The 25,492-nt window shown below is 62.2% G+C and overlaps 1 protein-coding gene across 1 annotated transcript in view; it reads left to right on the top strand.

Annotated features, from left to right (window-relative positions):
• Window positions 1-2,215: 2,215 nt before the first annotated feature.
• The window catches only part of NTSR1 (neurotensin receptor 1), a 42,931-nt gene continuing 19,654 nt past the window's right edge, over window positions 2,216-25,492 (top strand). The window contains exon 1 of the mRNA XM_059133738.1: window positions 2,216-3,244. Coding sequence (XP_058989721.1) covers window positions 2,531-3,244 — 714 coding nt within the window. The 5' untranslated portion in view covers window positions 2,216-2,530. The remainder of the gene's footprint in view (window positions 3,245-25,492) is intronic.

Genomic DNA, 25,492 nt, shown 5'->3' with positions numbered 1-25,492 from the left:
CCAGAAAAGCGGACGTCTCCCCAACCTGGATCTTGGCTCCCGAGGTGAGTGAGTCCCCCGATTCCTCCCACGGCTGCAGGCGCAGCCAGCATGGGGACCGGCCCAGCGGGCTCTGTATGTGAAGCTCAGACATCCGTGCACATGGGACTGGCCAGCTCGCCCTGGAGCCTGGGGTCAGGGGTGACAGGTCCCGAGGCTCTCAGAGCAGCCGGGAGCAGCTCACCATACGGGCTCCCCTCCCCCCGAAGCCCGCCAAGTGCCAGGCTTCGCCTGTCAGTCTTGGGGGCAGACACCAGCCAAGGGCACGGGCTGTCACCCATAGACACAGCCAGACCCAGGATCCGTCCTCTCCGCCCCGTGCTGACACTTTCTTAGAAGGGTCTCAGCTGTTACAGGACACGTTCGCGCCAAATGAGTGGGAAGATTCTGGCCTCTGTGCCGTCCAGGCTCCCGGGACACGGGACAGGGGTTCCAAGAGGGCCACCAGGGAGCCCCAACAAGGGCTTGCTGCCCTCTTTGTAGACCGAGGCCTTCCAAGTGACATTTCCTCCATGGTGTTAAGCAAATGCCTCGTCCAATATTTGCACTAAGTTGACTTTTATGATTTTTTAAGCTCCTAGGTTGGCTCAAGAAGAAATCTTTGAAAAGAAGGCCGGCTTACCGCAAAGGTCAGGGTTTGAAAACCAAACAGTGAGCTTAAGCAGCTGGGCTGGAGCACGCTTCCACCAGCGTCGTCTCGGGCAGCTTCAGCTGCTGGCCGGCAAAGGGATGGGCCCCAGTGGCCACCAGCTGGTGCCTTCCCCTGGGGAGGCTCCTGAGAGGGGCAACCAGATGCCACCACCTGTGGCAAGACCCCAGTGTCACCCGTGGTAAGACCCCGGTGTCACCCAGGGCTCCCATGTGGTCTGGCACCGTCCCTTCTTCTTGTGACCAGCACACCCAGGTCCCCATCCCAAGAGCCATTTACTTAGTTGGTGGACTTGCCTTCCAGAGAGCAAGCCGGTCTTACCGTCTGGGGTTTAATGTGACTTTTGCTGGCCTGGGCCTTCACCCGCTCGCCTGTGAGGCCGCTGCACGATCCCGTCAGCAACGCCCAGCCGCAGGTCCACGGAGCTCCTGCTGCGTGCCTGCACCGTCAGCGTCCGGAGCAGCCCTGGCCGGGGGCCACCCGTCCCACCACCACGCCGGGGCCACAGATGACAAACGGAGGTACAGGACGCTTTGCTTTGGTACTTTGGTGCCCAATTTCGAAGCATCGAGGCCGGGATGGAGCCATGACGGGGGCCTCCCAGCCTGCTCTACCGGCTTCCAGCAAAGGGAGGTTCACGTTGTCTTTGAAGGCTGAGTTTTTAAGCACATGTTTTTATGTGCTGGGATCGCCTGATGAGAACACCAGGCTTCTGCAGAGCAGTCAAGTCCAAAGCCTTTTGAAAAGAGAGGAATAAATACGGACCCATTGCTGGGCTGGGTCCGGACTGGCCCAGCTTCTGATGCCCGACCTCTTCCTCCCACAGCAGAGCCTCTGCCCCCACTCCGCCTCCTCCAGTTCCTATTCTCAGCACAGCAGGTACAGCCAGACAGGCCCACCCTGGGACCCCCAGGGTCACCCTAGCCAAGCCTGCTGGGCATGGGCTCTGAGGGTGACTTCTGATAATCACATCCAGGTGGTGATAAAAGGCCGGTGTCCCCACTGGCACGCACGCACGGTGGGACAAAGCCCGGCAGGGTGCCAGGTGCAGGACCACAGTCCCCGCGGGGAGGGGCGCTGCTCTCCTCCTGCTCTCTGCACCCCCCACTCACCACTCCCCCCCAGTTGTGCTAGAGCCCCCCTGGGCACCCAGAATGGCGCCGTGCGGGCTGTTCAGCCCACGGTACCCCTGTTCCTCCCTCACCCCCCTGAGAGCCCTGCAAGCGCCATGGGGGCAGTTCCCTTCCTGGGGGGGCGGGGCGGGGCGTGAGAAGCCGGGAAGACCCCAAACGAAGAAGAGCACGCTCCTGGCAGAGGTGTGGGGAAGACCCCACATCCCCTACGCACCCCCGGCGGCACGCGGGGGACTCGCCAGCCCCACACTCGGGCTGGGCGGGGACAGAGGCTGGGGCCGCGCCGCCGCCGCCGCCACCGCCCCCCGCGGCTGGGCGCGCCGCGCTGCCGCCCGCTGAGTGGAGGCGCGGAGCCCAGGAGGCGCGGGCGCGGCGGGCGGAGTGCGGGGCGGGGGCGCGCGGGGAGCGCGAGCGAGGACCGCGCAGGCGAGGGAGTGAGCGTGCCGGGGCGGCCGTGCGTGCGCTCCGCTCGGCGCCACAGGCTCTCCGCGCGCCGGGGACCCGCAGAGCCGCGGAGGCCGGAGTTCGGAGCGAGCCGGGCCCGCCAGGAGCGGGAGGGAAGCGGCGGCCCCCGGTGAGCGCGCCGCGAGCGCTCCGGGGCGGCGCGGGCCGGGTCGGGAGCTGCCCGGCTGGACGGCGCGCCCGCTCCCAGTCCTGCGCGCTCCCCGCCGCTCCCTCCGCTAAGGTCCCCGCCGGCGCCGCGCCCACCATGCGCCTCAACGGCTCGGCGCCCGGTCCCCAGGGCGCGCCCGGCGCCAAACCCTTCCCGCTGCCGCCCTCCGGGCTGGAGGCGGCGCTCCTGGTCTCCAGCTTCGGCAACGGCTCGGGCAACGAGTCCGAGCGCCTGCGAGCGGCGCCCAGCAGCGACCTGGACGTGAACACCGACATCTACTCCAAGGTGCTGGTGACAGCCGTGTACCTGGCGCTCTTCGCGGTGGGTACTGTGGGCAACTCGGTGACAGCGTTGGCGCTGGGCCGCAAGAAGTCGCTGCAGAGCCTGCAGAGCACCGTGCACTACCACCTGGGCAGCCTGGCGCTGTCGGACCTGCTCATCCTGCTGCTGGCCATGCCCGTGGAGCTGTACAACTTCATCTGGGTGCACCACCCCTGGGCCTTCGGCGACGCCGGCTGCCGCGGCTACTACTTCCTGCGCGACACCTGCACCTATGCCACGGCCCTCAACGTGGCCAGCCTCAGTGTGGAGCGCTACCTGGCCATCTGCCACCCCTTCAGGGCCAAGACCCTCATGTCTCGCAGCCGCACCAAGAAGTTCATCAGCGCCATCTGGCTCGCCTCGGGCCTGCTGGCTGTGCCCATGCCCTTCACCATGGGCCAGCAGAACCGCAGCGCCGACGGCCAGCACCCCGGCGGCCTGGTGTGTACGCCCATCGTGGGCACCGCCACGATCAAGGTCGTCATCCAGGTGAGAAGCCGCGTCGGGGAAGAAGGATGGGGAAGAAGTGGGGTCTGGCCAGGGGCAGGGTTGGCAGGCACTCCTCACGCAGGGGTGCCTCAGGCGTCTCGGGCGCCTCGCTCTTTCCGTCCCCGCAAAAGTCCTCTCCAGCCTGTGTGCCCTCTGGGGCAGGGAGCAAGAGGATGTCCCCAGGAGACTGTGGATCTGTGCAGCCGGGAAGGGGATGGGGGCAGGGGGCTGGGCGCTCAGGAGCACCTTTCACTCCGGAGCTGCCAGATCTCTCGCCCCATCCCGTCCACTCCTATCAAAAGGGGCTGGGCCCTCAGATCAGGGACATCTCAGAGGGTCCGTAGACGGGCCTCAGCTGTCCCCAAACTCGCTGAGGTTTAAGGGAAACGTGTGTGTGCTGTACACAGCCCCTTTCGCCGGCATCCCTGAAAGGATCTGTGGCCCCAGGAGGCTAGGTCTGTCTCCTCTGCAGGCCAGCACTGACCTGTGCCCGACCCCCTGCGTCCAGTGCCTCCTGGCTGCCCCGCCCCCACTCACACTTGGAGCTATAGCCAAACCTGCTGCCACCTGCGACTGGCTCCGTAGTTAAGCCTCAGCATTCGCATCTGTGAACCTGGTAGCCCCAGCCCGACCTCAGGCGGTAGAGGATTCGGGAAAAAGTGCGTGGGAAGCACTCGCTGGTTCCTGGCTCGGGGAAGTGCTCAGAAGCACAATTTTGGTAATGATAAAGTTGCTTCTGCTGGGAAGATCCTGAGGTATTTGTGCGTGGTGGCAGGTGGGGGACCATTGTGAGGTGGACAACACGGGAGCCAAGTGCCCAACAGCCCTCCGAGGGTCTGAGCAGGGTGCCGCGGGAGCCCAGGTGGGAGCCCTCCCTGGGGACCGGCTAGGACGAGGCATCTTGGCAGGGTCGGGCACCACAGGATGGAGAGAAGGCGTCACCTGAGCAAGGGCCCTGTGTGGGCGGGCGTCCAGGCAGAGATGCCCCACTGGGCGGTGTCGTGGCCCTAGGACCAGGTGGCTGTGGAGGTGCAGCGTGGGACGGAGGGGAAGGGTCTGGGGGCGCAGAGCCAAGGAGGGGACCAGGGTGCCCCGTGCCCATCTGGCCATCCTTTCCGGCTTCTGACCAGGGCTCCTGCTGGAAGCAGGACGGTGGGCTGGGGTGGGGGCCGGCCACGCGGGCAGGAGCTGTCATCTACGTGTCACTCCCCAGGCTGCAGCTTATGGCCACAGGGTCCCCTGCGTGCCGAGGAACCCACCCCTAGCCGCGCGTTGTAGGGAGGTTCGTAGAGCCCAGCTGCCTGTCTGTGACAACGTCCCTGCGCTGGAGGCAAAGCCACACGGGGCCGCGTGCGACATGCGGTAGGAAACTGTCTTCCCGAAGCCTCAGAGGGCCACGCTGTCTCTGACCAGCTGCGCAGGGGCCTCCCCTGAGCTGCGCGGGCTTGGGGGCCCAGCGGCCACACCTCCTGCCTTGGAAGGTGTCGTGGGGCAGGCTGGGCTCAGCAGCTCAGGTTGCCGGCACTCACCGCCCACGCGGCAGCCGCTTCCACTCTGACCCCTGTCCCTGCCCTGAGCTCCCAAGGGCTTGGCCAGGAGCAGGCGGGTTTGAATCCCAAACAAGCCACGGTGGCGTGAGCACAGCCCCCTGAAGCAGCCTCTCCCCACTCCGGCCTCCTCCGCACCGGCCTCATGGGATCAGACATCTGGGTGACACCACTTCGCCCCCCACAGGGCTGTCCCCCGAGTCCCTGGGCTCGAGGCAGGGACACCGGCAGCACCCAAGGCGCGTCCTGGCGGATGTCTGCAGCAGGCCCCCCTTCCGTGCCCACAGACACTGCCTTCACTAAACACTCGCTGCGGCCCGACGCCCTCAGAGACTGGACGGTCCATCTCCCCTGAAGGCCCCAGGCTCCAGCTGCCTTCCCTCCGGGCGGCCAGCCATGAGCAGCTCCCAGGAGTGTGGCCAGGGCCTCACCACCGTCCTCACTCCCTTCTGCACACCCTGTTCCAGCTCAGGAGAGGGGCTCCAGCTTCGCGTCCCCCATCTGGGCTTTGGGGCCCCTGGGCAGGTCGGGGCGAATGTCGCTGGTTTCAAGCAGCGATGCTTGACCGGGGCGGGGGGCGGGGGCTTCGTGCTTGTGTCCGAGTGTGTCTCCTCTCACCGACCGCACTGGAAGTGCAGGGGGGGTCAGCCGCCAGCCCCTGCCCTGTCCACAAGGGCCCCTCCTGGGCACTGGCCTGCGGGAGTCCTGTTCAGAAATGAGGGGACCTGGGATCGGATTTCCGAGCGACTCTGAACAGTCCCCGCTGAAAGCAGCTGCGTGATCTCTGGGTGTGTCGCCGGGAGCTGGGCCGAGCGGAGCTGTCAGTGGGCGGGGCAAGGCCCAGGCCAGCCGAGGCCCCAGACCCGGAGCCCCAAGTTGATGGGGTAGCTGGGAGGAGAAGCCCACGGGGCTGTCCCCTTCCCTCCTCCGGGCTCTCCTCTGACCCCTGGAGGGAGTGGATTCTGACTTTCGGACAGACTGTTGGTCACAGCCTTCCTGTCCCCCAGGGGTCTTCTCACTAGAAAGCCCCCCTGAGGAACAGCACCACCCCATCGCGCACTCGAGCACCGTCTCCCTGGGGCGCACACAGTCCCCACAAGGGTCCTGCCCATATGGGTGAGCCCACGCGGGTCGCGTTTGATCCCCCTGCGGCCCTGCCCGGTCCCCTGCTCTGACCTCAGGCACCACGGGGATCCCGCCGCCCCGGGCTCTCTGTGGCTGGCTTTGGGGTGGGTTGGGGGAAGGGGTCATGTCCACCCCCCAGCGAACCTGCGGTGTGACCAGAGACCAGTGGCGGCAGAGACCCGGAGGGTTCTAGCGTCGGTTCAGATCTGACTCGGCCAGATGCTTGCCCGGCTTGGTGATGCCGGTGGCCCCCGGCCCTGACCCGAGACTCTGCCTGCCCCAGGGCGGTTGCCATCCTCCTGGTCGCCAGCTCTGGCCTGGTTCCAGCCGCAGCTCCTAGACGTCTGCTGTCCCCTCGTGTGTTCTCATTTTCCCACTTAATGAAGAAGAGTAGGGGAGGTGCTGACCCCCTCCAGTCCAGTGTTGGAAAGCCTGGGGGCTGTGTCCACGCGTATACAAACACACAGACGCACACGCAGGAACACGTACATAGACATGCACGTGACAGTGTGGACACACAGACACACAGAGATGCAACACATGTGCACAGACAGAGGAGACCCCCATGTGCACACACACAGGGAAACACGTTCACACAGCTTGTGAGTGCCCAGGTGCCCGAGCAGCACCCGTCCGTGTTGTAGGCGGTCTCTGCTGCTCAGTTAACAGAAGGGGGTCTGGGAGGTCCCGTCTTTTCCGTCAGAAGTGCGGAGGCCTCTGTGCCACTCGGGGCATGGGATGTGGGGGACGGATGCACGTGGTGGGCAGGAGAGGGAAGGTCAGAGTCTAGACTTCCCTAACAGGTGCCCTGAGCACTGACCCCCAGGGTCGGGGTCACTGCCAGCCCTCGGTGCTGAGGGACATGGCTGGGCAGAATCCCAGAGCCCCACGCTAGTCCTCATGTGGGGCCCAGTCCCTGGCAAACGTCCGTGGGGATGGTAGGGCTTCATCTCTGCAGAGACCTGAATCTGCTCTTTTCTCAGTAAATTTAGTCTTTGTGATGCTCAAACCGGTGGTCATGCATTTCCACCCCGGGAGCACATGAGCTCTGGGAACAGAGACAGAGGGCACCTTGGAGCCTCCCCAGGGCAGAATGGCCCCTCTGCACACCAGCGGTGCCCAGGGGAGGGCAGGGGTGGGTGAGCCGAGGGCAGGGGTGGCGCGGCCTCGCACCACCATGACAGGTGAAAGCCTGGGTGGCCTGCACCAGCAGCGGCTGGTGTCGCTCTGTGCCAACACTTTGTGGTTAGGATTTCGGGCTCCTGGGGGCTCCCTGCTTCTGTTCTCCTTCTCAGATGGAAGTGCTCCTGGTGGGGGTTGGGCCTAAGCTGGGGCTGAAGAAGCTGCCCAGGCTGACCCTGGGCAGGGGGCCGTCCTCTTGCCTCTGGAGCTGAGCCAGGGCATGGGGGAGGGGGAGGAGCTGGTGCCCCACGCCCACCTGCCCCGGGGTCCGTGGCCTCTGTGACGCCACGGACGTCTCATTCGACTCCACGGACACAGAGGCAGCAGCCTCCATCCCCACTGAGCGGAAGAAAATTGGTTCCACTAGAGTCGGACCACGAGTCATTTTCTCAGGATTTCCATCCTGTGGCCCCTTGGTTCTCCGCTCCTTCCCCTGCCTGTGAACCATAGGTAGCGGCCCGACCTCAGTGACTCAGGCACTCGTCAGTAAGTTCGGCAAGCCCCAGGGTCCCCACAAAACAGACATCGTTGAGGGTAGGGCACCCCCTCCCCACTGAAAGGCTCCTCCCTGGCGCCGCTGTGTACCCCTGCTCCGCGGCCCGAGGACAGCGCGGCCCTGCCCCCAGCACAGAGCCTCCTTCCTGTGCCTGAGTCTCCTGGCTGGACGGAGTTTCTGGACTCTCGGCATACCCAGCTCTGAGAGTGGAGCCCGACCACGGGCATTAGACCCAGAGCACAGAGCACCACGCCTGCGTACCAAAGAGATGCTGGCCCAGAAGGGGAGACCACCGTGAGGTCCGCGGCAGGGGCGGTCGCCAAACCCAGGCACCGTCCATGGCGAGACGATGAGGCTGCGTCGCTGTGGGGCATGGGTTCCCATTTGGAGAGCTGTGCTGCCCCTCTGTAAGAGAGCGTGCTTGTTCCAGGACGACACCCTCCCCAGGGCGCCGTCCGCAGGGCGGGTGGGCCCAGCGGGCACCTGGGGGCCGTCCTCGCTCCCGGGGAGAGTCTCCTGGATGGGGACAGGCGGGCCCGCTCGAGGTGTCGGGGAGCCTCTGTCTGTCTCCACCGGAGAAAGAGCAGCCAGGCACCCCATCTGGTCTCCTTGGGGTTCGTGTTGGAGCAGAAAACAGGATCCAAAACCTTTCTTTCTTGTTTTCTGTTGTGGTGAAAGATACATAGCATGAAATTTACTGTTTCAACCGACTTCCGGTGCAGCCATCCCTGACACCTGTCCCCAGAACGCGGCCGTCGTGTGAGACGGGGAGCACTGACCCCGCCAGACCCTGCCCGCCCCAGCCCATGCACGCACTCTACTCTCTGTGCCTAGAGTCCTGGCCTTGCCCGCGGGCTCTCCAGCCCGTCTGCGGGCTTCGCTGACAGCCAGAGTGTCCACGACGGACCCTCTATGCCAAGCAGGGACAGCAGCCTCTGAAGGCCGCCGAGACACGCTTCCCACTGCAGGACATTCTGGAAATGCCAAAGCGACAGACAGATTCGTGGCTGAGGGGCCAGGGGTGGGGTCGACATTGGGCCGTAAGTGTTCTGCACCTCGACTGCAGTGGTGGTGACATGGCTGGGCGTCTGCGACAAGCTGTGGACCGAGGGCTCCTTAGGCAACGTGAACTATTACGTCTCTTTGAGTCTGTTGGAAACGAGCGTGAAGCGCACCGAGGTCTCATCCCGTAAAGGCTCTGGGGGGTGGCCAGGTCCCCTCTCTGGCGGGCCTCTGGGGCCTGCACAGTCATCCTGGGGACTCAGTGGCCCCAAGGACCAGAGGGGTCCTGGGAACGTTCGTGGGGAGCTCCAAGCCTCCAGCAGCACTGTGCCCCCTCCACTCAGCCCCTGGGAAGGCCCGAGTCCCACAGCCATTGTCCAATGTTGCTGGGCTCCCAGCCGTGGGCTCTGCCCAGCGCCCTGCACCCCTGCTGTTCCCCAGCTGCACCCCAACATTCAGGCCAACCCAGCAAACAAGCCAGGTGCCGTGCCGGTGGAAACACCGGGTTCTTCAGGTCCCACCTGGAAGCCGAGGCCAGAGAGGGCAGGGCACACGAGCCAGACCTGGTGCCCCATGGTGGGGCCACTGACCTGCAGCCTTGCTCTGCCCCCTTGGAGGGCGTCACACGTCAGCACCTGCTGCTCTGTGGACCTTCTGGGCTGGTGTGGGGGCAGGGAAGGGGAGAGGGGAGCACCCGTGCTGCCGGGGAGCGGGCACCTTGGGACGGCCATCGGCAGCACAGCGGCCAGACCCTGGGCCAGTCACATGACCTGGTGCGTCCTTTCACCCCTGGAGCCAAGCCAGGGCCGGTTGGGGGAGGGGGAGAACTGGTGCCCCGTACCCACCTGCCCCACTGCCGGCCGACTGCCGGGGTTGTTGACCTTGAGGCTGGGGGACGTCAGACCCTCAAGGTGACTGGGATGGCTCCGGACGCCCAGCGAGGGCTCTGTAACCCGCACACAGCGGTGAGGTAGCCATGCGTGGGGAGACCCGGCCCGCTGGTGTGGGGACCACCCCCCCGGGGCCAGGAGCTGTTCCTTGTCATCCACGGGCAGGGTCCTGCAGGAAACCCTTTATTTCAAAATTGGCACCTGGTAAAAAATCACTTCTCTTCTTTTTTAATTTTTCTTTTCTGAGAGAGGGACAGTGAGAGGGAGCGTGAGTGAGGGGGGACCACGGGGAGACGCAGACCCCCGAGGGGCTGGGAGGGTCACGGGGAGACGCAGACCCCCCGAGGAGCTGGGAGGGCCACGGGGAGACGCAGACCCCCGAGGGGCTGGGAGGGCCACGGGGAGACGCTGACCCCCGAGGAGCTGGGAGGGTCACGGGGAGACGCAGACCCCCCGAGGAGCTGGGAGGGCCACGGGGAGACGCAGACCCCCGAGGGGCTGGGAGGGCCACGGGGAGACGCAGACCCCCGAGGGGCTGGGAGGGTCACGGGGAGACGCAGACCCCCCGAGGGGCTGGGAGGGTCACGGGGAGACGCAGACCCCCCGAGGGGCTGGGAGGGTCACGGGGAGACGCAGACCCCCCGAGGAGCTGGGAGCCTGACGCGGACTCGATCCTGAAATCCCGGGGTCGTGACCTGAGCCGAAGGCCGCCGCCCAACCAACGGAGCCCCCCAGTGCCCCCGCTTCCCTGCTGTGGACGTCCGAGTTCAGGTGCACGCGTAGAGCCGCGTGACCCCCACCCACCCCTGGAGGGTCGAGGTCAGTCTTGTCGCCCCCACACTTGCTCTCATGCTGCTGCTCGGCGGTCAGCCCCCGTCCCGCTCCTGGAAACGGGGGTCTCGTGTCCCCACCGGGCGCCTCTTCCGGGACGTCGCGGGAACGGAGCCTCTGCGGCCTGAGCGGGGGCGAGTGAAGCGGATGCCGGACCGGCGGCAGGGGTTTGCGCCACGGCGTCTCCTCCTTTCTCCCGGGAGATCGCGCAGGAGCCCCACAGCCGGTCCCCCAGGAAGTGCGTTCAGCCTTCTGGGAAGCTGCGAGGCTTTTCCAAAGTGGCAGAGCCGTGCTGTGCCGAGCATCCGCGTCCGCAGCCTCGTGGAAGGACGTGGGGCCCCGCCTCCTCGCGGGCACCCGCCAGTCGGTTTTCGGTTTAACGCTCGCTTTCGCTCAGCTGTCGCGGGGGCGTGAGGTGGGCCCCGTCGTGGCTTGCCTTGCCTCTCCCTGGCGGCGGGCGACCCGGGGCGCCCCTCCTCTGCCCAAGTCAGCCCTGGAGTTTGCCCAGTTGTCAACCGACTTGCTTTCTTCCGGTTGAATGCGGAGAGGTTTCAAAATATCTTCTGCCTGTGGGTCCGTCGTCCAGACACGTGATTTGCGGATGGTCTCTGCCCCTCTGGGCCTTCGCACGTCCCCGAGGACCACTGATTCTGGCCGAGTGCAGCCCCTCGGACCGTGGCGCCGACGCCGCCTTCCGGGCTGTGTCTAGGGAATCCTGGGGACCTTCCTCCTGCCTCCTTCCGCCGCCTTTACGGGCTCATGTCTCGCATTTAGGGCTCTGACCTGTCTGGAGCTCATTTCCCTAGAGTGTGAGATGCGGGCGCTTTCTCCGTATGTACGTGTCCACGGGGCCAGCGCTGCTCACGAAAAGACAGTCTTTCCTGCACTGAAGCTTTTTGGCGCCTGAGTCAAAGGCTGCCTGTCCTCCCGCACGGCGCCCTGCCCGGACCCCCCGGGTGTGCGCGTCTGCACCGGCCCTGCTCTCACACTGCCGCCGGCACCCTTCAGGAAGCTCGTTCCGAATCAGCTTGGCTAATTTCAGCCCTTCGCTGTCTACGTAAATCTCAGAATCAGCTTTTAAATATCTACAAAATAGCACTGGGGTTTGGGTTTGAATTGGGTCAGTGCGTCTGTCGTGGTGGGGAGACTCGCCGTCTTCACCCTGGGACCTCCAGTCCCCGAGGACGCTGTGTGACTCCGTCGGGTTGGGTCCCCTTTGCCGTCCTCTGTGCTGGCCCCCAGCGCACAGATCCCCGCACACTCATGTTTAGGGGATTGTTTTTCTGTTTCCAGGCCTTCGTGGCCGGCGTTTGGGAGTGTGATCGGGTTTCGCGTGCTGATGCTGTGTCTTGCAACCGTGCTGAGCACGCTAACGAACTCCACAAATTATTTTGTAGGTTCCCTGGGATCTTCTGTGCAGGCAGTTGTGTTGTCTGTGAATACAGTTTTATTTCTTCCTTTCTACTCGGTCCACCATTAATTTCCTCTTACCGCCGCACCGCTCCGGCTGTGACTTGCAGCACGACATGTCATCAGAGTGGAAGAGAAAACTTCCTGGCCTTGTTCCGAGCTTAGAGAGAAAGTCTTCATACTTTCTGATCAAAGATGAGGTTTTTCGTTTATTGAAGTCTTTAATGGAGGCCATGTATCGGATTAAGAAGTCACGAATGGATGTAGAATTTTGTTCCGTGCTTTTCCTGAGTCTGTTGGTGTGGCCATGTGGTTCTCCTTCCGTAGTTAACACAGTGAATTACATCGGTTAATGTTTGTTGTGGCAAAATGCCACAAATGTGCAATTAGTATTCCAGCCGTTTTTAAGTGTACAGAGCAGTGGCACTAGACATGTTCACACTGCTGTGTGACCGTCCCCACCACCTGTGTCCAGCAGGCCTTCACCTCCCCATCCCCATGAAAGAGCCCATCCCCCGCCACCCCTCCCCCAGCCCGGAGACCACCACTCTGCCTCTGTCTCTGTGGACCTGACGACTCTGGGGACCTTGTCTCAGTGGAAAACGTTACTAGTGTCCACTGCTGGCCCAGCCTCACATTTCTAGCTCAGGCCGCACCTGGCCACGCATCATCCTTTGTATATGTTGCCGCATTTGATTTAATATTTGTTGGAATTTTTGTGTCTATGCTCATGAGAGGTATGGGTCTGTAGTTTTATTTTCTTGTGCGTCTTTGGTTTCGGTGTCAGGGTCATGCTGGCCTCGTAAGATGGCTTAGGAAGTACTGGCTCCTCTTCTGTTTCCTGGAAGCGATCGTCTGTCTTCCTTAAAGGGTTGATGTCGTTCCTCAGTGACTCTGTCTGGGCCAGGAGTTTTGTCGGAAGGTTCCCAGCTGTGAACTCTGTTCCTTTCATGGGCACAGAGGGGTTCCAGTGTTGTGCGTCTGCTGGAGCACGTTCAGGCAACTTGTGTCTTTCAAGGAACTGGTCCGTGTTATCTAAGTCGTCCCCTTTGGGGGCATGGAGCTGGTGGCATTCCTGTCCCCTAGGCTGCCCACGGGTCCTGTGACCACCTGTTCTCTCATTCCTGGTACCGGTGACCCATGCACCCTCTTTCCCCCGGTCCGCACGCTGGGGGTTATTATTATTTTTATTATTTTTTAATTATTTTTATTTATTATTTATTATTTTTATTATTTTATTATTATTATTTTTATTATTCTTTTTCGAATAACCAACTTTCAGTTTCCTGAATTTTTTCTGTGGCCTTTCTGCTTTCGGTCTTCATTTCCTTCTCATGCTGGGCTTGGATTTAATTTGTCCTCAGCTCCCTGAATTTCTTAAGGTGGAAGCTTGGAGTATTGACTCGGGGCCTTTGTTCTTTTGTAGGTTAAACATCGAACGCTATAAATTCCCTCCTAAGTGCTGATTTAGTAACGTTTCAAGATTTTCGCAACGTATTCTGATTCAGGTCAAGATATTTTGTCATTTCTCTTGGGACTCTTGCTGGTCTTTGGACTGTTGAGAATCATGTAGCTTAATTTCCAAACGTGACAGCATTTGTCATTGATTTGTAATTCCTTATGCTTAGAGAACACACCGGTGTGAATTCAGTTCCCTGAAGGAGTTCAGGCCTGTCTGTCGGCTCAGAGTCGCGGTCTGTGCTGGGGATGATGTGTGCATCAGGACACTGCTTGCTCTGTCCGGTATATCGCTCTCTTATATCATCTCATTCTAAAACTTCCGTTGGTTCTTTTGATGTCGTTTCTTTTCATCTTCGGAGAGCTTGCATGTTTCTATTCATTTCAAGAGATTTGCCTTTATCTTGAAGAGCACAGTGCCTGCATCTGTTCCAAAGTCCTCTCCTAGAGTGCCACCATCTGAGCCTCCCTGAGAGCAGTCTGTATGGTCTTTTCCGTGAGAGTTGGTCCCATTTTCCTGGTTCTTCCCATAATAAGTCATCTACAGTTACGTTCTGAACACTTTGGATATTGCTGTGTTGTTTTAGGTCATCTAGAACGCTCCGGAGAATGTCTGTGTTTTTAGTGGCTTCTTTGGGCAGGGAGCCCAGGTGGAGCAGCCCAATCTGCCTCCCTGTCTGGTGGTGGCTCCACCGCCAGTGCCATTTGCAAACCCTCTGTAGTGCTGTCCTGCTCTTCCCCAGGGCACACGGCTCCAGGTTTTGTCCTGGTTCTGGGAGGTGGTTTATATCACATGCAGTTTTCAGGTCCTTCCTTTATCCCGGTTCTCTAGGTATGTTCCACACATTGGCAGGTGAAGGATAAGCCCAGGATTCATGTCAATTCATGCATGGAATTGGGGGGGGGGTCCCCTTTCCAGCTCACTCCTTGCTGAGATTTCCTCCCACGCTCCCCAGTTTCCAGAGACTCTTTTCTTAGTCTTCTGAAGGGGAAGCCAGAATACTCCATTTTATTTCCTCGACTAACTGTTTTAGGAATACCTGTCTGTGTTTGTTCTTCTGATGGCTGCTCGGGGGCTGTGAGTGCGCACCCTTAATTCATCACAGTCCAACAAGAATTCGCCTTGGACCTGCTCACGCCTGATATTTCCCACTTCCTGTTGCTACCTTGAGGGCTATTCTAAGCAATTGCTTTTTGCTTTTCCTTATCAGTGGGTCACATTTCCCTGTTACTTTGCATATCTGGTATTTTTAAATTTATACTAAGTGCTGTAGATAGTGCGTTGAAGAGACTCTGTGTTCTGTTATGTTCCTTTGAAGAGTGTCGACTTACTTTTGTAGGCCATTCAGCTGCAGACCCAACACCCTGGTTGACACCTCACCTGCACAGCTTTCCGGAAAGCCCAAGCCCTTCTAACTTGGGAGGACTCAACTCTAGTCTCAGTGTCCCCTGCAGGGGTTTGCTTCAAGGTTTAGGTGGGAGCATCTAGAGGAGGCCTCCCTTTAGGGCCCAGAGCTCATTCCTCGGATGTGGCCTCCTGGCATGTCAGTGGGACACTAGGTGTGTGAATGAGACCCCTGCCCTCCAGCGCTGTCAGAACACCAGCCACGGGCCATAACCAATCGGGGTTTCAGTCTGTGTACAGAGTGCACCAACATGGAAGCCATGGAGAGCCCCTCACGGGTTTCTGAGGACCCCCCGTGCTGAGGGTCCCCTCTCAAGTGCCTTCTCTGCAGATTAGATTCAAACTGCTCTGTGGCCCCAGCTTCTCAGTTCTGCCTCCTCAGCCAGAGTAGCATGCCGCGTCCAGACCGCAGCTCCTCGTGCTACAATCCGGAAGATGTCCCCGAGGAGGGAGATGGGGGGTGGCGGGCTCATGTTGTGACTTTCCCTGCTCTCGGCCACCACAGTCTTGCATGGTGGCTCATCCTGTGTTTGAAAACAACTGGCTGGAGCATTGGGTACAATTTCACGTTGTTTATGACAAGAGAGTTAGTCCAGTAACCCAAGTGGGAGTCAGCCCTGGATTTTAAACACTGCCTGTTTCCAAAAACATCTGAGACAGTTTATGATAGAAGATTTGGCTTCAAAGGAACTATTCAAACAAAGGTGCAGCAGAATGCCCAGCAAAGAAGCAGAGTCCTCCTAGAGACGAGAGGGTGGAGGGCGCCTCTGGGCTTGCGTGAATCTCACACTGAAGCTTACGAGACGGGGTGACATTATTTGGACTCAAACGTTTTTAGTTCGTTGTCTATTAAAAGGCGAATTTATTGTAAAGTTCAGTAACTCTCCCTTGACGGATTTAAAGGTTAAGAGCACTCTTCAGTGAGTTTTGTACCCTGATAACTCAAAAACACTTCCTCTATTAAAAAAGAAAAAGAACCCCACACATTTCAACTTCCGGAAGTTCCAGAGGCCTCAGCCCTTTAGGACTTATCCCTACTCAGGAATGGCGAGGTTGTAACTGCTCATGGAGTATCATTTCCCCATTATCCGGCAGGACCGCAAAACCTCCAGCTCCCGAGGGTCAGGCAGGAGTGCGAGTGCATGTGGGTCGTGTCACCCGGGGGCCCCATGCTTCGGGACATCCAGGACTTGCTGACGCAGAGCCAAAGTCCACGGTGCGTCCAGCTGTAAGTCCGTCAGCTTCAGGCCCTCTGCCCGACAGGATGTGCGCACTCGGGAGCTGCCGAGGGCCGCTGTGCACCGCTGGGGCTGAGGGAGAGGCGATCACATCTGTGCCGACCTCGCTCCCCGGATCTCTGGGGCTGGGCGCACCAGCTGCTGCTGCTAGAAACCCTGACTGGAAAGGAGCGCTGAGTGGGGGCAGGCGGTTTGTCCAGGGACAGTCTTGCCCACGCAGCTTAGAGACCCCCTTTTGGGATGTCCTTGGTGCAGGGAGCCCCATAACCTCACCACTTGATCTTCCCCACTGGGGGGAGGGCCCGAGGGAGGCAGGGTCCAGCCATAGATGGATGCTGGGACTTCCGGGGAACCGTCGCCGTCTGGTGGCCTCCAGGTGCTCTGCACATCTTCCCGCGACAGCAGGCGGCCCCCGCTGAGCGCCAGCACCAGGGTCCAGGGCGGGGGTGTGGGGGGCACAAGCTGACACAGACAGGAGCACCTTTGAGCCAGGTGTCGAGTGGCTGGGTCTGGGCCCATCCTGTGCTGCATTTACAGGATGCGCTCGTGAGGCAGGAAGCAAAGTGGCTGGCCCAGAGGCCCCTCTGTTCCCCACAGGCTGCCAACATGCCTGGGCTCTAGCCTTTGCCCCGGCCCAAGGCCTGTGCGACCGAGGCAATCCGTCCTCCAGGGGACCGGAGCCCACCTGCGGGCCCCCTGCTCTCCTTGGTGCTGGGTGAAGTTGGAGGAGGAGCAGGGCACTTGCCAGGCTGGGGGCTGGGAGGGGCACGGGTCCTGGGGCACATTCTTTCCACCCTCAGAGGCCCAGAAGATTGGGGAAGCACACCAGCTGGCCATAGCGGGCTGCCGAGACACGTGAGCGGTGATCTGGGGTCGCGACGTGCGCCCCAGGCCCAGGGAGCTTTTCTGGAGCAGCGCGGCTCCTGGGAGGCCCCCCATTCACGGATGAACGCGGGGCACTAGACGAGGTTAACACCCACTCGACTTCCTGCAATTCATTCTCCTGACGGCTTGTTTAAAAGACGCCCGTCTAATGCATTAAAATACCTACGTTTATGTCAGATCTGGAGATCAGCTGGAAGGTGTTCGGAAAGCGTCCAGTTGAAACCACCAGGGACAGATACTCATGCTGGGAAAAGGCTCTAACCCCCAGCACCTTTCCAGCTTCCGCCTGTTGTGAGGGTCTCGTGAGCCGAGGGCAAGTGCCCTGGGGCCACGGTGACAGGGGACAGCAGACCTAACTGCTGCTCGAAGCTCTGGAGGCCAGAGGCCTGAAGCCAGGGGGCAGGGGGGGGGCAGGGCTGCACACCCTCGTGGTTCTAGAGGAGGGTCCTTCCTGCCCCTTCCAGTTTTTGGTGGCCCCCGGCTTCGTTCCAGTCTCTGCCTGTCTTCAAAGGGTGTCTCCTCTGCGTCTGTGTCTCCTCTCTTCATTATAGGGACACATGTCATTGGACTTAGGGCCACCCTAATTCAGCATGAGCTCATCTCCATGTCCTTAATTGCATCTGTAAATACCCTTTCTCCAAATAAGGTTACACTCACAGATTCTGGGGTCCACCAAAAGCCCCACCAGACCACCGTTCAGGACAGAGCAGAGGGCGGGACCAGGACTGCCTGCCTGGGCAGGGCTCTCTTCTGGGGCAGACACGCACTCTGTCTGCTGAGCTCAGGACTGTTACCCCCAGTCCCAGTGCAGAGCAGGAGCCCATAAGCGCGAGAGGAGGAATGGGAAGGGGACGCGAGTGGACCTCACGACCCTCCGACGAGGTGCCCGTGAAACCTGCCTGGTTCCGGGTCCGACCCTTCTGCTCCAAGCCCGTAACACAAGTCACTGAGTGTGGGTCAGGGGCCCCATGAAGGCTCCTCCGTGCAGCCACTCGGAAGGCCAAAGGGACATGCGTGCAAAGCCGGTCTTGACTTCGCTCTGAGACGGAGACCCGAGGTGGCTTTGCTGTGCTGGGCGGGCCGGGGGGGGCAGACATGGGTGCTGGGACCCGGTCCGGAGCTTGCTCTGGCCCGACGGCAAGCTGGAAACGGGACAACAAGCAGGGAAGCCAGGATGGGGTCAGGATCCCTGGCTCTCTTCAGCCAGAAGCATGGGGACCCCTGCCACCTGCCAGAGCTCCTGCCCCAGGCACGGGAGGGCTCCCAGTGGCTCTGCCTCAAGCCCCAAGCCCCTGCCCCATACGCTGCCCAGGCCCCAGGGGTTCCCGGGAGAGCCAAGGGGTCTCCTCGCCTGTCCCAGACCCAGGGCTTGACCGGACAGGAGCAGCCCTCCAGCGCGACTCCACAGGGCCGGCTGCGTGGGCCCCACACGGGGATTTTCACTTCCACCAGCAATAAACTAAACGTGTTTTCGTTCCTCCTGCCCTGGAGAAACAGCCACCATGGGCGAGGGAGCCCAGAAGGACAGGCTCTCTCTGAAGGAAATCCCAGAGGTGCCCAGCCTGCGCGGGGGGACGCTGAGGGCAACAGGCCCAGGCCACCCCTCACTCTGCATCCCATGTCCCGCCCGTGAGAGGGCGCTGCTGTCCCCTGCACCTGCCGGCCAGTCCACAGAGAAGCCGGCTGTCCCACGCAGCATGGCCGCTAGAGCCCAGCCAAGGGCTTTACAGGCGCCAAAGGCTTTCTTCATTACTGTCCTTCATTATTGATTACTGATCTGGGGGTCAGGTGGGACCATTCTCTGTGCCAATACGGGGGCCACCTCAAGCGCAGCCAGGAGACCAGCTTGCCCCTTCCTATGTCCCACCTGCGAGGCTGCAGGTGTGTCGAGACCCCGTGAGCGCCTCAGAGCTCACCGGCAGACCAGGTGCTGGGCCTGGCCCCTCCCTCCGGTCCCTGAGTCCAGGCAGGGGACGGCGGTGCTGATGGGCTGGACGGTGGGCTCTGGCGCTTGTGGGAGTATGCGTCAGGGATGAGGGTCTCGGCCTCACCTGTGCTCACGGGTCCCAGAGGCGCTCCTTGAGTCTCAGAGCGCCTGTCTGGTCTGGCTGAGAAACGAGGTCTGGTCACACCGTTCCCCCAGCGAGGACCTGCACAGTCCCCTTGGACTTGTCACTGAGGCAGGCACCTCTGCCTCGGCCACCACTATGGTCCCTGAGCCAGCCCCGGCCTGGGGTTTCCAGGACCGGGGGTCCACGTGCTGGAGCACAGTGAGGCACCAACAGCTTTGTCTGTCACCAGAGAGAAAGAAGGTCATCCCCGCCCGGAGCCACAGCTTCCCCGAGACCGAGTTCCCAGCAGGCAGGTCTGCAGCTGATGTCGCACTCCGAGCAGCCCCCGGCGCTTAGCAGGAGGGCTCTGAGGTGTGTCGCTGCGCGTGGCCGCTGGGCAGCCACTCTGAGCCCGGGGCTGGCGGGGGAGACGGCCACAGGCTGCCCACATGTGCAGCTGGACGTGAATTTCCACAAGGATGCGGATCCGGGGAGGCTGGACGGGGAGGCTCGGGCTGGAAGTAGTGGACCCTGAAAGCTTTCACAGCAGATGGCCCCAGACCTGGGCATCCACAGCCCAGGGCCAGGCCTCAGTCTGCAGGGGCTCCCCGAGGGCCACTGCAGAGCTGAGAGGCACCGCCCGAGAGCAGGCCCACATGGGTGCCCAGGACGCTGCCCCAAGCTAATTTGAAAGAGGCCTGGAGGGGTGCCTGGGTGGCTCAGTGGGTTAAGCCTCTGCCTTCGGCTCAGGTCATGATCTCAGGGTCCTGGGATCGAGCCCCGCATGGGGATCTCTGCACCACAGGGAGCCTGCTTCCTCCTCTCTCTCTGCCTGCCTCTTTGCCTACTTGCGATCTGTCTCTGCCAAAGAAATAAATAAAATCTTTTTTAAAAAAGAGAGAAAAGAAAGAGTCCTGGATCCTTCCTCGGGGTCCAAGGAGAGATGTTGTCCCAGATCACCTGGTTCTGGCTCCTGAACAAAGCCATCAGCCATGTTTTGTGTCCTGGGCCCCTGGCTCTGTGGCCAGTGCAGGACCACCCAGCCCCCAGCCCCGTGTTGCTCACTGTGCAGCATCCGATGGTCCCAGCACAGCCCTGGGATCCCCAAAAGTCCCCAGCACCTACGAGCCCAAACAGGGCCCGTCGGGCTCTTTGCATCCCTCCCAGGGCTCCCTATGAGGACAAGGAAGAGCAACATCGACTTAGGAGCAGTGTGAGCTGGAACAGCAGGGAGGACTTCCTGGAGGAAGGGGTGAGCAGTTTTGAGTCTGGGAAAGTGGGTGGACCACTGAGCCCCGTGTTCTCCCAGCTGTAATCCAACGGAAGGGAGGGCTCCTTGAATTTGTGTCCTCACCTCCCTCCAGATGTCCACGTTCCCCTCTTGCTCAGCTGGGTCCGGGGGTCGCCTCCTCCACAAAGCCCTCCATCCGTCAGCCTCACAGCTAATGTGCCCCGTCCCTGTGCTCTGCGTCCTCGCTGGGTCACAAGGGCAGAGCTGGACAAGGCCGCTCTGACCGCCGACGGGACCCTCAAGCCCCGAAGCTCAGCTCAGGGGCGGCCCCTCAGACGGCCCCCCCGCCAGTGAGTGGAGCTTCCGTTCCCAACAGGCCACTCCTGCGGGTTTTTATGGTCTGGTTTCTAAAAATGGCAGAGGGCTCATTTCTCAACGTCCCCTCTGCGAGGCGGTTTCCATTTCACACTTGAAGCCGTTTGTGGCTCTAACTGCCGGCCACAGCTGGGTCCACACTTGCACGTGGGCCGGGTGAGCTCTCTGCGGCAGACGACTTCTGTTCTCCGGTCCACCTCTGCGCATGAGTCACGGGCGGGGAGTGGTCAGGTCAGACGGCGCAAGGCCTGCAGGAAGGCAGGCGTGAGCCCTCCTCAGCCTCCACGTCCCCGGGGACCCCTGTCCAGGTCCCCAACCAGGCACAGCCCAGGGGGCAGGCCCTGCCCAAGTCCAGCCACTGGGAGCCGTGCCCAGCAGCCCTGGCGATGTTCGGGGCGACCGGCCGGGAGATGGGTGGCCGTGCGTCCGGCAGGGAGGGGAGGGCAGGCGAGTCAGGAGGGATGGTGGTGGTGGTGCCTGGCGAGGGAGAGAGCCCGGCGTCCCAGCCCATGGGCCTCGCACTCCAGCCTCCCTGCCCTGGTCCCGTGGCTATGAGGACAAGTGGCCATCGAGGGCCTGAGAGACTCGGGCGCCCTCTCTGGGCCTCAGCGAGGCCGCCGAGCCCTCAGCTTCCTCCCCTACAGGCAGGGGTGGGGGGCAGGCCTCACCCACCGGTCGGGCCCCCGGCCTTGGTGTGAGGCTGGGAGGTTGTGGTTGTGGGGGCGAAAGCAACAGGAAAGGCTGTGAGGGCCAGAGAGAGGGCTCGGCCCAAGGGTGCCGCCCCCGGCCCCTCCAGCACTGGTGCCGGGCGGCTGACGAACGCGGGGACGTCCACGAGCCCCGCGTGGGACCCGAGCTCAGCCCAGCGGGCCGTGCCCAGGGGAGGGGCAGCAGCAGGATCTCAGCCCCCGTGGCCGTGGGGAGGGTGACCCGGATGTGTGTCTCGGGCAAACCAGGCAGGGTGCCCCCCCACGTGCCAGGGAGGGGGCCCCAGTACACCCTAAACTAGGGTTCAGGTGTCCGTTGGTTGGGGACCCTTGCTCTGGCAGGCTGTGGACGGCCCCCGGGCTGCTCCCTGCCGCTGGCCGCCGTGAGGGCGCGCGAACCTCCCTCTGGGTCCCTGCTTCCCGTGCTTCGGGGCGCCCGCCCGACTGGAATCTCTGGGCCACGTTGTCGCCCTTTTCATTTGTTATTAATTTTTTTTAAGATTTTATTGGTTTATTTGAGAGAGAGACGGCAAGAGCAGGAACACAAGCCGGGGGAGCAGGAGAGGGAGAGGCAGGCTCCCCGCCGAGCAGGGAACCCGATGCGGGGCCCTATCCCAGGTCCCCGGGATCATGACCTGAGCTGAAGGCGGGTGCTTAACGACTGACCCCCCCCCAGGGCCCCCAGTTATTATTAATTTTTGAGGACCTGCCCACTGTTTGCATAGAAACCACGTGCTCAGGAAGGGACAGGGCCTGCCATCGTGTGGATCAGCTCAGCTGGCCGGGTCACGCGGCCTCGACAGAAGGTCAGACGTGGTTGGGATGTGGGCCCCTGGCTCCCTCCGACTGTCCAGACTCACGGGTAGGTCACCAGCCCTTGGTCCACGTCCGTGGCCACTGCGGAGAGCCTCCCCAAGGCTGCCCGCTCGGTGCCAGGCAGTGAACGAGGAGGGCCGGAGTGTCCTTGGGGAGGCCATAGCTCGTCCTGTTCCCAGGGCATGGCCATGGCTGAGAGCAGGGGAGCCCCAGGCCTGTGCCAGCGCCCCTCACAGCCTCCCGTGGTTGAAGGAAGGGAAGCCAAACAGAGGCCCGAGCAGTCCACCCCTGTCCACCCCCACGTTCCCTCATCCAGCTCTCCTGCCCCTCCCGGCTCTGTCTCCCAGCCTGTCGGGGTCACCGTGGGGCAGCCCGGGGACCACGCTGACAGCCTTGTGGAAGGGACCTCTGGCGGCTTTCAGGTTCCAGAACGTTCTCTGGTGAGAAGTCACCGGAGACGTTGGGAGGACTTGTCACGTCTCTGCCGAGAGGCGTGGCACCCCAGTCTAGGAGAGAAACACATCATGAATATTCACGCCGGCATTGGACTCGCAAATTCCAAGTAATTTAAATGTCACAACCAGCGTGTGGAAAGATCTGTCAGAGAAAATGAATCTTGATCACTAGTCATAACAGGGACGCGGCCTCCTCGGTGGTCCGCCGGCGGCCGGCCAGGGGCTCCGTCACAGTCCCAGCTCTGGGGGGACGTCTTTAATGCTGATTAGGGGAGGCGAGCGCTGGCTCCCGGGGGGCCTGGTTGGGTGCCCTGCACCCCTCTCTGCTGTCCCTTGGGCTGTTCCGGCATCCCCGGCAGCGGAGAGAGGCTGCCGCTGTCACCTCGCCGAGGACGCAGGCAGGCCACTCCGGGCGGGAGGCCACCACGCTCAGAGAGCCACTCGGCCTGGGGCCTCCGCGGGCGCGGGGCGTTCCGAGCTGGCTGCGCAGACGGGACCGTGGCCAGCTGCCGCGGACCTGTTGACGCAGGAAAGCCCTGTGGCTGCCCCCACGGATGGCTTTTGTCACTCATCCTAGTTTTCAGAGCTAACTTGACCTCACGGCCACCCTCTGGCGGGGGCTCCTGGGACTGTCCCCACTGACGAGGCAGGAGACTTCCGACAGGGACGCTGTGGGCCAGACACCCTGCCGTGAGTCTGTGCTGATCCCCAGCACCCCGTCCCCGGGGCTTAGTTCATCTGAGACGGCGTGACGGGGAAGACAAGACGGTGCCGCCCCCGGCCACGCCCTGTGGGCCTCCCACCCCATGGAACCCGTGGCACACTTGGCCCCGGTCCCTCACGCTCGGGAGCAGCTGCAGGGGGCTGCAGAGCGGGCCTGTGCCGTTTCCGGAAAGCGTGGCCTCAGACGCAGGTGGTCCGGCGTCCCCCTGACGAGCTCACTGCCTTTCACGAAGGGGTTTCCTGCCCCTTTGTTCTTGTAGGAGGGCTTCAGTTCCTGGCACAACGCTTTCATGGGCCGTTTTAAATGTCCCGTGCACACGTCCTGTTTTGGGGGGAGCTGGGGGCTGGGGGGTTGTGCAACTCTCTCCCCCATCCTCGAAATCATCTTCTGAAACTCTAACTGCCCCTCCTCCTGGGGGGCGGACGGTGTCAGAAGGGGACCCCCAGCAGGTGAGCAGGCTGTGGGCACGGTTAGCGCCGCTTTCCCAAGACGCCGGAGGGTCGCCTCGTCCCCCGTCCGCCCCGTGAGGGCACAAGTGGCGGCCGTCTGCAGCCAGAACCCTGTCTCGGCCCCCAGCACCCAGAGCTGTGAGAAGCGCTGTACTGTGTGTGAACCTCTGGGGCTGGGCCCTTAGTCACAGGGACGCGAGCGGACAGCCCCTCATCTCTCGGTTCATTCACGCAGGAAGCCCTCAGGGGCTCAACGGGCCAGGCTCTGCCCCCACGCGGCCGGCTGCGAGTGGGGGACAGCGACGCGCCCGTGTTCAGCACAGCAGCTGCGTGCCGGCCAGAGCAACGCCGGCTCTCACTCCCGCCTGGTGCTCCGGCCACACCGGCCGGCTCGCCAGGGCGCCCAGGGGAGAGGACAAGCCTGCCGCCGTCTGTGCCGGAGAGGTCAGCCTGTCCACACCTGGAGCTCTGAGCAGTCCGGCACCCGCCAGCCCCCGGCAGGTACGCAGGTCGCCCTCACGGCGGCAGGTGACAGAGGTGGACGCACCGGGGCAGTGCCAGGCAGGGACGGCCGGAGCCTCTGCCCTCTACGGTGGCTCACGGAGGTTCAGCTCGGTCCCCAGTTGGCAACCAAGACCCAGCGTTGCTTGAAATGCTCCCAAGTGTAACAAATGTATAAATTAGTCTTTTGACAAACACCTTATTAGGAAGGAGATAAAACTCCCTTCACGGCTGGAGGGACAATGCAGCGGGAATGGCCCTGGGATGAGAGGCCGGCTCCGGAAGCAGCCTCCCCACAAGGCTGAGTGGACTCCGCGGGCGGCCTCTGTCCTGCACGGGGGACAGTGACCCCATGCCCCATGCTTCCCAGGTAGGCCAGCGCTGGGACAGCTCTGTTGGCAGACGTACAACTACTCAGAGCCACTCTGTCCATCTGCTCTGTCCAGTCTGTCCCTCCGCTCCGCCCATCTGCCGTAGCTGCTCTGTCTGTCCACTCCATCCGTTGCTCCGTCCGTCCGCTCTAGCCGCTCTGACAGAGACTAGGCACCTCTCAACAGCGGACGTGTGCGCCTCACAACTCCGGATGCTGAGGTCCACGACAGGAACGCAATGGCAAGAACCCAACTCCCCGATCGCGATGGTGGTCTCTCGCCGTGTCTGCACGCAGTGGACAGGGCGTAGCAGCTCCTGGGGTCTCTGTGACGAAAGCTCCCGTCCTGTCCCATCCCGTGACCAAGTCACCCCCAAGGCCTCACCTCCTTACACCACATCCTGGGAGCATGAGCCCAGCCTGTGAAGCTGGGGACACACCGTTCAGTCTGTGGCAGGATCGCCCCCCCGGTCGCGTGAGGCGAGCGCACCCCTAAGGCTGGCGTCAGGGTGAAGGGGGACATGCACGGGACGCTCGGGCCGGGAGTGCGAAGCGGGGAGGCGCTGCCCGAGAACCGGCGCCCCAGCGATCCCTGTTTCGGGTTCGGATTCATCGTCGGGGATCCGGTCTACGCGCCAGACTTGGCCGCCGTGTTCGACCGCCATCCGGACCGCAGAGCCTCGCCTCCAGCCAGCAGAAACCAGCATGGCCACGACAGCCCACGTACTCGCTGGGGAAAGTCTGTTCTGAAACACGGCGCTTCCGCGGCAGACTGAGGTTCCGGAGGCGGCGGCTCTGCTCAGAATCCCGAGGGCCACGGACGAAGGCGGGAGGCCGAGGCGTCCAGCCCCGCACCGTCGTGAGACATTTCCGTGCTCGAGTGACTTCCCTGGTTCTGCATGAGCCGAAGCAAAACAGGAACCTGTATGGGAGCTCAGCGCACACACACACACACACACACACACCCAGACACTCATGCACGTACAGGCACGCGAACGCCCCAGAAGCCAGCTGAGGCAGGAACCAGCGTTGGCTGATTGCAGGGATGGAGGCCCCTGAGCTGCCAGCCCCGCACAGCCCTCACGGGACCAGGCGCCCCC

Source organism: Mustela lutreola, chromosome 9 (assembly GCF_030435805.1).
Source record: "Mustela lutreola isolate mMusLut2 chromosome 9, mMusLut2.pri, whole genome shotgun sequence".
Classification (NCBI taxonomy): Eukaryota; Metazoa; Chordata; class Mammalia; order Carnivora; family Mustelidae; genus Mustela; species Mustela lutreola.
This window is presented reverse-complemented; position numbering and strand designations above follow the sequence as displayed.